This window comes from Canis lupus, chromosome 18 (assembly GCF_003254725.2).
Source record: "Canis lupus dingo isolate Sandy chromosome 18, ASM325472v2, whole genome shotgun sequence".
NCBI lineage: Eukaryota > Metazoa > Chordata > Mammalia > Carnivora > Canidae > Canis > Canis lupus.
In genome coordinates this window covers 34206217-34217661 of record NC_064260.1, presented here as the reverse complement: position 1 = coordinate 34217661, position 11445 = coordinate 34206217, and the positions used below count along the sequence as shown (strand labels likewise).

Here is an 11445-nt window from a genome sequence, read left to right as displayed (position 1 = left end):
GACTGTAAGCTTCTTAAAAACAGCAGAGCTAATTTAACTGAGCAGCCAACTTGAATCATAATGACCCCGAGAGGGCATTCTGTATTTCAACAAACCTTGGATGCATTATAAAACACATCTGACTTCTCTGAGAAGTTCTCATGTGGGGGGGGGGGGAGTGTGTCTTAGATGAAATATGGTGTTATTTCTATCCTCCTGATGCACAATAAGTGAGATATAACACTTTTCCACACCCACCAGCTGGCTTGCTGTGCCTTGGGCACACCAGGCACATTCCGCTTCTGGGTTTTTGCTCTTGCTGTCCTTTTACCTGCAATGCTCTCCCGGGGAGACTTATTCCCTCACCTCCTTCACCTCTTTGCTCAAATGTCACCTCCTTGGTGAGGCTTTCCTTCACCTGATTTAACATTGCAACGCTCACCCTGCTTTTCATTCTTTTATGCTGAGTTTTCTCCATAGCATTTATCACGGGCCTACATAGGATCTATCACTTACTTACTGCCGGTGTACTTCCCCTAGAATGTCAGTTCTCGGAGGGCAGGGATTTGGTGTGTGGCTGTCGTCCTCGGTGCCCAGAACAGTGCCTGACACACAATAGGGGTCAGTAAGTGGAGCTGAATGAGTGGAGTTTGAGCTCCATGAGGTCAGGGTCGTGTGTTTTCACTCTCCACTTCCGTCCTCAGTGCCTAACACAGTGGCCCACAGGTAGGGGGCTCTCAAAAAAAAAAAAAAAAAATTTTGGCGGAGGAAGTCTGAAGCTCCGATGAACGAGGTCTAAGGTCATGTAGCTTGGCAAGGGGAGAGCAAGCAGGCCAAGGGGGCCTTTTGTTCTCCTGCAGAGCGACTGCCTAATTGTCCTCGCAGGAAGGGACTTTTAGGAGAACATGTCCCTGTGCGCTCCGCAGTGTGCAGTGCACCGCTTTGCGCGTAGTGTGGCTGCAGCACATATTCAAAATGTGCTTTAAGCCCAGCGTGTCATTGCCGCTCGGCCACAGCCGCCTTCGTTCCCCGGGGCTGAGCCGGGCATGCAGGTGCCCGCCGGCCCCCCGGAGCGCCGAGCGCACCGCACAAAGCACGGCCGCCGTCCGCAGACGGCTTTCCGAGATCCAGGCCGAGGAGCTGAGGGGCCCGTGGAGCACGTCGACCCTGACCGTCTACTCCCCCCTGGGGCCGGGCAAGGGCCTCCCCTCCCCTCCTGTAGATGGGAGCCCGGCTGGGAAACGAGGCGCGCGCGAGGCACGCGCCCCCGCCCCCCCCCGCCCCCGCCTCCCCGGCCGCAGGCTGCACCTCGGCGCGCGGGAGCGGCCGCGAGGGGTCCCCCTCCGGGCGGGGGCGGCGGGGCGCGCGGGCGCGGGGGGCGCGCGGTGGCTCCGCGCGGGGGTGCGCGCGCGCCGGCCTCGCCTGCCTCGCCTGCCTCGCCTCCCTCGCCCGCTCCGCCGGCTACGTGCTTTCTTTGTCAATGAGGCGCCGCTCGGAGCTGCAGTAACGCTCGGCCCGGGAGCCCGAGCCCGAGCCGGAGCCGGAGCCGGAGCCGGAGCCCGAGCCGGAGCCGAGCCCGAGCGAGCGCCGAGAGCCGCGCGCAGAGCCGCCGGCGGGAGGGGGTCCCCGAGCGCGCCCCGCGCCCCGCGCCCGCTGCTCGCCGCCCGGCCCCCGAGTCCGCGGGGGCGGCCCGGCGGGGGGGGGGGCACCCGGGCGGCGCCCGTCCCGCCCTCGCAGGCAGCGTGGGCAGCTCGGCCGGCTCCCGCCGCGGCTCCATGCGGCCCCGGGCCCTGCGCGGGTGAAGCGGCGGCTCCGCGGAGCCCGCCCGGGCGCGGCAGGACGAGCGAGCCGGTCCCGGGGCCTCGGCCGGAGATGCCCGGTGCGGCCCGGGGCGCCGGAGGCCGGGCTCCCGGGCGCGCTGCGGAGCGGGGCGGCGGCCTGGATGTGTGAAGCGTCCCCATGGCTCGGCAGGACGCGCGGCCCCGGGGCCCCGGGGCGGGCGGGGGAGCGGCGGGCGGCGCGGGCGTGAGGGGCTCGGGGCGGCCGCTGCTGGGGCTCCTGCTGCTGGCGGCGCTCGCCGGGCGCTGCCTGGCCGACCCGGGTAAGCACTTGGCGGCCGGGGCGCGCGGGGCACCGGCCGGGGCGGCGGCGGGCGCACGGGGGTCGGCGGCCGCGGCGCGGGGCGGGCGGGGAGTCGGTCTCCCGGGAGCGCAGCGCGCGGCGGGGCGGGGGGGGGCGCATCTCCCCTCCGCACGAGTTGCGGGTCCTCCGCGGGGGTCCCGGCGGGCGAGCTCGGTTTACATAAAGACCCGGTGTGTTGGAGACGCCCCGAGAAGGATGTGCCTTACCAGGGCACGCTCGGGGTGGGGGACGCCCGCTGCATTTCGGGCTCCCCCTGGGGTGCCCACTTTGTTGGAGCTACGCCAAATGGCCAGAGAGTTTTAGGCCATTCCCGGGGGGCCGACCCCCCGGTAGCGCTTTCCCCTGCAGGTTGAACGGAAGACCCGTTTTCTTTGGGGATGGAGGTACCCGAAATCATCGCTTGCTTGCATCTTGCAGGGGGACCCAGGAGGACCCAGGCACCGAGCAAGCATCTAACCCACTGTTTGCAGGAAGGTAGTGAAGAATAACCACGCTTGTCTTTTAGACTCCCAAGAACCCCCAGAAAATGGATTTCTGGAATTCCTTGGAGGATTCTGAGAAATCTCTTGTAACTATTTTCTTTTTTTTTTTTTTGGTGGGGCGGTGGATTGTTCTGTTAAAAACTTACTGTGCAGTGAGGAATTGTCTTTGAAAGGAGAATGATTACTATGGCACTTGTAAAGGTCAGGCTGTTGTTTGTGATGAAATTCTGGGCTCTTGATTTCATTTACCAAGGAATATAGCTCTCTCTTTAGCACATGTGGTCCTGTAGTTATGTGGTTTCTAGCAAGGACTAATGAAAACTGCTTTTTTTTTTCCCCCAGTGTACCCCTTCCCCCAAATTAGATTAAAATTCCTGATTATGAAGGATCTAGATGAGAGGGTTTCAGGTTAAAATGATTGCCTGTCTTCAACAGGTTAATTGAAAGCCCACTTTTCCTTTTTTGGCTTCACTTAAAGGGTCCCTGACATGAGGTGTCTTATGTGTAACAAGTTACCATCCAGAAATTTTCTGTTATGATTATAGTGGTGAGAAAGTTTGGTCCTCTTTGGACGTGTGCCTGAGACCCAAGAAAAGCCTTTAAAGAATTTTAGCCTCTAGTTTGTATGCCTCTAGCAGTTTTTGGTGATGTGTTTTTGGTATAATGCTTAAAAGGTAAGTCCAGAGTCAGACACATGTAAGCACCTGCGTATTCCTTGGATCAGAAACACACTTTGAGTTTTTATTTAAAATAAATCGATCTTTGGTAGTTTTGTAAACTGTTTATGAGATGTTAATTTTTGGCTGCTGTTCATTTGAGTGTGTAAACCAGAAACTGTTGAGCCATCTGTAACATGTGAAATTTGGATTTTATGTCTTGTTCCTGTTTAGCGTGATGTCGCATGATTTCCTCTGATCGGTTTTGAATTTCCGTTCTTCCTTCGGACCACTGACCTTTCTGAACCTGTGACTTCACTTGGCTCTTCTTTCAGACTGCCAGAGCCTGACTTTTGATCTCTTTTAGTTTTAGCCCTGATGTCCTTTTTCCTCTAAGTGTGGTGATCATGGGGATAATTAAGAAAGGAGCTTTGATTAAAATGATGGTAAAAAATCATTAAAATTGACATTGTTCCCTGAGTCTTCTGTCTTCCCCTCTCATCGGAGTGACTTGTTGCTTCCTCTGTGCCCTTTGGGGTGCCCTTTCTCCTGTCACCCTTGAGGACCGAGTTCCTGTGGTCTAGTTCACTTGTGGATCCAGAGTCTACCTCCAGGCTCCCTGGCTTCCTGTGAGTTTACTGCTGATTTAGTGTCATGACTTGTCTCTCTCTCCTCAATGGGAGGCTTAACCCCTGGGTCCCCTGTCCTGCCTCCTACCTGCTTTCATTTGTTCTCTGATTTCCGATTGAGGCAGGTTAGCTGCAGGTGTGTGTGTGTGTGTGTGTGTGTGTGTGTGTGTATCCTGGGATTCATGCAGGGCAGCCCAGGGAGTTTGTGTAAAGAAGTAGTGTCTGGAGGGAGGTGGGAGAAGGGATGATATTTTTTCTGGGAACTTGAACTTCCGACAATCTGGTTTTGGACTTTTTGGAGGGGTAACTGCAGTTTGGTGCTGATGCCAAGAAGCCAGACCTATGATATTAAGATCCTACTAAAAGTGCTAGTTTGCTACAGTCGGGCCACTTCCTAAGCGAAGCTAAGGCAAACATTTACCTGGGTTGAAAAATGGGTAAAGATAGTCTGTTTCAGGAAAATCTGTAGCAGTTGTGTTCCGGAGCCCCTACGGTGTGTTCCAGCCTCCCTCCACCCGTTCCACTCAGTACTTCTGCTCTACTACTCCTGAGGAACTGGCGCTCCTTCTCTTGGGGCTGTAGAGGAAGGTCCTCTGTGTCTTCCCTCGGGCTTCCTCTCCTAACCTCCATCTCCGCTCCATCTCTCTTGCTCCCAGGCAGTAACTTTGGTTTTGGATGTGGGAGACAGGTGTGGGGAAGGAGTTTCTCTAGAGCAGCGAGCTCGGACGTCCTCTATCCTCTTCTGCCCTCAGGGGCCCAGGCAGGATGATAAAGTTCAAGTTTGACTTCCCAGCTTTCTTCACTACTGCTCTGCCCTGCAGTTCATGGCAGTAGACATTTCCTGTGTGCTGGTTGGGTGCAGGTACCATGCTCCTTCCTTCCTGTGATCTTGCCTCTCTGGGCCTCAGTTCTCTGATCTGTAAAATGGGGATAATAGCTCCAATCTCATTGAGTTGTCACGAGGATTGAATGAGTTAATACATCTGAAGGTTTAAAACAGTGCTTGGTGTACATGGTCAATGCTCAGAGAGTGCTAGCTGTCCCTATAGGATGGCAGAAATGGATGGAACAGGACTGTGTTCAGGTGCTGTGCAGGGCCAGGGGATACAGAGGTGAATAAGGAGAAGGCAGTATGTAGAAACCCCTTTTGAAGACAGTGATGTGCACCCTGGAATTCTGATACTGTGTGGTCAGAGCTCATAGAATGAAGGAACAGTTAATTCTGGGAGAGTGGAGGCCCCTTAAAGGATGAGTAGGTATTGGCAAGATTGACTCTGGCATTTCAGGCAGAGGGAAAGTAAAGGATTCTTTGTGGCCAGAGCACAGGATGCCATAGTGAGGAGTACTCCAGACTTTCTCGGTGCCCTGGGGCTTTCCCAAGCCCCCCTCACAGGGCACCACATCCTCTTTGCCCTTCTCTGAGAGGGTCCTCTGCTTCCCCCACCTACTTATAAGTTCCCTGGTTTACCTGTGTTCCCCTCTTGCCTGTAATAATGCCCAGCACAGTGTAGGCGCTTATTAACTTTTCAGCCTTCTTGTACTCCTGTTCCCTCAGTTTGGCTGATTCCGTTTACGTTAATTATCTCACGTAAGTAATCCACGCTAAGTTGTGAATGGCTGCTTTACTCGGGGAATGTATTTTGCATTTTGGCAGAAAGGTTTGCTGTTCCCGGGGATCTCCAATCTAGCACACTATATAGGGGAGTTAATTTTGACCTGGGATGCTTTTCTTGCCCCTCCCCAAGCTTGTACCACATCGTCAACTTCGAGTTCCATTTGAAACAGGTGCAGTAGTTCACTTGTTCATTCTTCCACTCGGTGCACTTGAATGCCTCAGCTTTCTGAGGTTACCAAAATGAACGAAAGAAACTCTCATTCCCATGGCAATTAGGAACTAGCCCAGTGCTTTCCACACTTTACTTTACAAAGATATTTGCAGATATTTACTGTGCATGCAGATCACCTGAAGTTCCTGTTACCTGGCAGGTTTTGATTCAGTAGGTCTGGGGTAGGGCCTGGTGTTCTGTATTTCTAGCAAGCACTGGTGGTTCAGTGACCCTACTTTGAGAGGCAAGTGGTAATAAATAAATGCAGCATGGATGGTGGTAAGAAAAATAAATCAGGGTAGGGAATAGCGAGAGGCTGATGTTGGCATGTGTGCATGTGTGCGTACCCTCACACATGTGTTTATTTATAGAGTGGGGAGGGAAGACTTCCAGGACCAGACAACATTGAGTAGATACCTAAAAGTGGACATCTGGAGGAAGATACTCCAGGCAGAGGGGAAAGCAAGTGCAAAGGTCTTGAGAAGAGATTGTGTTTGGGATGGCCAAGGACCAGCATGGAGGCCGTGTGGCATTGAGTGAACAAGGGGACAATGGTGAGATATGATGTTGAAGAGCAGCCTGAGGCCAGATCATGTAGGACAATTTGGCAGGATGAGAACTTGGCATTTTATTTTGAATGAGAGTAAGAGGTGACATGACCTGACTTCAGTTTTTTTTTTTTTTCTTCAAGATTTTATGTATTTATTAGAGAGAGAAGTAAGTGCATGAGCAAGGGGGAGAGGGAGAAGCTGAGCAGGGAGCCTGACATGAGGCTCGATCCCAGGACCCCGGGATCATGACCTGAGTGGAAGGCAGATGCTCAACCGACTGAGAGCCACTTAGGTGCCCCGACTTCAGTTTTAAAAGAATCTCTTTCACTATTATGGAGACTGTAAGGTCAAACATGAAAACAAGGAGACCCGGTAGTTTGGCTTAGAAAGTGGTGAGAAGGGCAGCCCGGGTTCAGTGGTTTAGCGCTGCCTTCAGCCCAGGGGGTGATCCTGGAGTCCTGGGATCGAGTCCCACGTCAGGCTCCCTGCATGGAGCCTGCTTGTGTCTCTGCCTCTCTCTCTCTCTCTCTCTCTGTGTGTGTTTCTCATGAATGGATAAATAAAATCTTAAAAAAAAAGTGGTGAAATTTTGGACATCTTTTGAAGGTAGAGCTAATACATTTTTCTAATAACACAGAAGTGGGGTGAGAGAAAAAGAGAGGAACCAATATGGTGCTAGAGTTTTCGGCTTGGGCAGTTGGAAGATGAAGTTAATTAACTGAGATCCAGAAGATTCCAAGAGGCTCAGGGTTGCAGGAGGAAATGAAGAGTTGGTTTGGGGTATGTTAAACTTACCATGTTTATTAAACATCTAAGTGGAAATGTCCAATGGTCCATAGTAGTCTGGAATTGCAGGCAGATATTGGATCCAGAGATACAAATTTGGAAGCCATCAGCACGGGAGTGGCTGAGAAACCTAGAGAGTAAGTATAGAGAAGAGGGTGGTCTGAGCAGTGAGCCCTGGGATACTGCAGCAGTTAGGGGGTTGGAGATAGGGAGGGGCCAGCACAAGAGGCTGAGAAAGTCTGGATGGGACTAGCAATGGATGTTGGGTTTGGAGATGTGGACGTGTTTGGTGCCCTGAGAGTAGAGGGGACGGAAGTCTTACTGCAGTGGGTTTAAGAGAGAAAGGAAGAAGAGAAATCAGAGATAGTAAAAAACAACTCTTTTAAAGTCTTTTCTGTGGAGAAAAGCAGAGTAGAGAGGAGGTGGATCAAGAGAGAGTTAAGATGGGATAAAATCGCATTATGTTTGTACTTTCTCATCTTTTAACATTAAAGATGTACAGCAAGAGTGTTTGACTTGTTTTTCCCCCCAGATGTAGACAATCTGATAAAATTTGGGCTTTTTACTCTCAATACTAATTATTAGTGGTTCAAAGATATTTGCAAGATGTCCTCAACGTCGCCTCTGCTTCCTTCCCCATCCCACACACAAGTAAAGAAGATTTTGAGAATAATAACACTCTACTTTTAATATTGACATCAAACAGAAGTCAAAAAACCCCTTCCTGCCCCCACCCCCGCACCTAAAACTGAACATCACAGTGCAAGCTTTGAGATACTGCATTCTGATGACAACCAGGGAATCTCTCAGAAGGCTACTTAAGTCTTAAATTACTAGAATATGATCTGAGAATATTCAAAATGTGCACACTTCCCTTTTCATTTTCATTATCCTACAAGCCTGTGTTGTGGTTTTCTTTCTTTCTTTCTTTCTTTTTTTTAAACAAACAACAACTCTACTCTTCTCCAAACAAAAATGAATGGTTGGAATGATCCTAAAACATTTTCGTTGCTTGACAACATATTACAGGGGATTTCTAAACACATAGAGGGACACATTATTCTAGGTCACTAGATGGCTGCCTTGGATGGTGACTCTCTTTGGGGACTTCAGGTCCAAAGGAGCAGTTAGCAATCTGGGTATTGTGCATCTCAGTTATTGTAGCTGGTGGGAAGGCGGCAAGTGAGTCATATCGATTTGGTGGTATCTGTCAACCACCTCGCATATGCCAGGCCAAACTCTTCACCAGATACTGGAGGTATAGTGTAGAACTATCCAGGCCTGGCCCCTGGCCTCAAACAGTCTATGGCTGAGGCTCAGCAACCATTACTCAGTGGGTGGAGTGGCAGGTCAATAAAATACTTCTGTGAATTGGCTCAGGTGGGGGGATGTGGCAAGACATAGAGTATCTGCTTTGTGCAAAGAAAGAGGCAGTCCCTGCTCGGCTGCGGCCTGGGAGGGAATGAGGCCTGGGGTGCCAAAGTTCTGACTTCTCAAGAAAAACTGGATCTTTATTTAAAAATCTTGTTTTCAGATGTCACCAGCTAATTCAGATGTTTGAAATGTCATGCCGTACAAAGAAAACACACCCATGAGCCACCACTTTTTTTTTCTTTTAAGTTAAGTTTATTAAGGTATAATTTACATTCAGTAAAATTTACCCCTTTAGGGGTACTGCATGATTAGTTTTGACAGAAGTATATAATCATGAATCCACAACCACAATTCAGATGTAGAACATTTCTGTCACCTCCAAAAATTTCCTCCTGCTCCTTTGTAGTCCATCTTCTCCCCCCTACACATCCAGTCCCTGACAAGCACCAATCTATTCTCTGTCCCTGTAATTTTGCCTTTAACTGAGGCTCATATAAAGGGAATCATACAGCATGTAACATTTTATGTCTGGCTTCTTTGAGCATAACATTCTTGAGAATCATAAATGTTATTATATATCTATATACCTATATCTTTCTCTACTTTTTTTTTTTTTAATTGGGTTGCAGCCCAGTTTGCTTACATTCACCGGTTGATAGACATTTGGGTTGTTTCCAGTTTTTAGCCTAAAAGTTTTCGTGTGGGCAGCTTTCATCCTCTTGGGTAAATACCCAGGAGTGAAATTTCTGGATCTTACATTAGATATGTTATTTAATCTTATAAGAAACTGTCGACTTCTTGAGGCACCTGGGCAACTCAGTCAGTTAAATATCTAACTTTTGATTTCGGCTCAGGGCATCATCTCAGAGTTGTAAGATCGAGCCCCACATCAAGCTCTGTGCTAAGCGTGGAGCCTGCTTAAAATTCTCTGTCCCTTTTCTCCCCCAATTCCTAAAAACAAAAAATAAAAAACAACAACCAAATAAACCAGCCTGCCAAATTCTTTTCCGAAGTGTCTGTATAATTTTGTATTCCCATTAGCAATGTAGGAGTATTCTGATTGGTCCTCTATATCCTCACTGGCACTTGGTTTTGTCAACTTTCTTTTTAAATTTAGATTCCAGGTATTCCAGTAGTTTTTGGTGGTATCTCATTATAATGTTAGTTTGCCTTTTTCTAGTTACTGATGATGTTATTGCTGCATATTATCTGTTCATTTTCTTACTTGCCATCTGTATCTGTTTTGAAGTGTCTGTTAAGTCTTTTGCCCGTTTAAAAAAATTAGATTATTTGTTTTATTATTATTGAATTTTGAACTTTCTTTGTGTATCTGGATACAACTTGTTTATCAGATAAGCTCTTTGCAAATATTTTCTCCCTGTCTGTGGCCTGTCTTTTCGTTTCACTGACAGTATTTTCCAAAGAACAGCAGTTCTAGATTTTGATTAACTCTAGTTTATCAGCATTTAAATTTAACATTTGTGAGTTTGGGGTGAAACAGGTGAAAGGGATGAAGAGTACACCTAGCTTGATGAGCCCTGAATAATATATAGAATTGTTGCCTTGCTATATTGTACACCTGAAATGAATACAACACTGTATATTAACTACACTGGAATTAAAATAAAATAAAAATAAAATTAAAGAGGCCATATTCCATGCTAAGAAAAAAAAAAAGATTTGTATTTTTTTTTGTATCTGAGGATAGAAATACTTGCCTAACTCAAGGTCACAAACAGCAATGATTTTTCCTAGAAGTTTTATTGTCTTATTTTTACCTTTAGATCTGTGGTTCAGTTCATATTAATTTTTGTATATGATTCAGGAAGGGAGTCGAGGTTAGTGTCTTTTGCATATGGATGTTTAATTGCTCCAGCACCATGTATTAAAGAGATTGTTCCACTGAATTACCTTGGTACTTTATATGTGTGGGTTTATTTCTGGAGTCTAGTTTGTTCTATTAATGTATATTTCTTTCCTTATGCCAAAAAAACACTGTCTTGATTTCTCTAGCTCAGGGTTACTTAATCACAACACTACTGATATTTTGGGCTGGATTATTCTTTGTTGTGGGGAACTGTCCTGTGCCTTGTAGGATGTTTAGTGTCATTTCTGGCCTCTGTCCAGTAGATGCCAGTACCTCCCTCCTTCCCCAGTTATGACAACCAAAATGTCTTCAGAGTTTGCTAAATGGTCCCTGGGGGGTAAAAGTGCCCCTGATTGAGCTCTGTAGTAAGTCTCAAAATCACTGTGAATCTTCTAAATTTTTTCTTCTTTTTCAAAATCTTTTTAGATATTCTAGGTCTTACAGTTTTCCATAGAGATCTTAATATCTTTTTTTTGTCAACCTATATAAGAAAGACACACTGGAATTTCTGTTGGGATTTCATTGGAGAAGGTTGGCATTTTACCAATTTGATTTTTTTGATCCATGAACATATTTCTCTCCATTTATTTAGGTAGTCTTCCTTTCCTTTCATTAAGTTTTATAGTTTTCAGCATACAGATTTTGTCCATGTGTATTTCATTTTACAATGCTTGGTAAGGAGTACTTTAAAAGTTCTTTGTCAATATATAGATATATGATTTTAAAAATATCAACCTTGTATCATGACTTATTTATTTATTTATTTATTTATTTATTTATTTATGTATTTATGTATTTATTTATTTAAGATTTTATTTATTTACTCATGAGCAACACAGCGAGAGAGAGAGAGAGAGAGAGAGAGATAAGCAGAGACACAGGCAGAAGGAGAAGCAGGTTCATGCAGGGAGCCCGATGTGGGACTCAATCCCAGGTCTCCAGGATCATGCCCTGGGCTGCAGGTGGCACTAAACCACTGCGCCACTGGGGCTGCCCTCATATGACCCTTTTAAACTCACATTAGTTCTAGTAACTTTCTGTAGAATCTTTGGGATTTTTCTTTATTTCAGATCTTACGGCTTTTATTTCTTTTTCTTGCCTCATTGCAATGGTTACAACTTCAAGTACATCGTTGACTAGGAATGGGGAGAGT

The 11445-nt window shown here is 47.5% G+C and overlaps 1 protein-coding gene across 6 annotated transcripts in view; it reads left to right on the top strand.

Moving 5' to 3' along the window:
* Nucleotides 1-1923: 1923 nt before the first annotated feature.
* The window catches only part of KIAA1549L (KIAA1549 like), a 268498-nt gene continuing 258976 nt past the window's right edge, over nucleotides 1924-11445 (top strand). For all 6 annotated transcript variants that reach the window (XM_049096726.1, XM_049096725.1, XM_049096724.1 and 3 more), the window contains exon 1: nucleotides 1924-2080. In XM_049096726.1, the coding sequence (XP_048952683.1) occupies nucleotides 1939-2080 (142 nt within the window). In that variant the 5' untranslated portion in view covers nucleotides 1924-1938. The remainder of the gene's footprint in view (nucleotides 2081-11445) is intronic.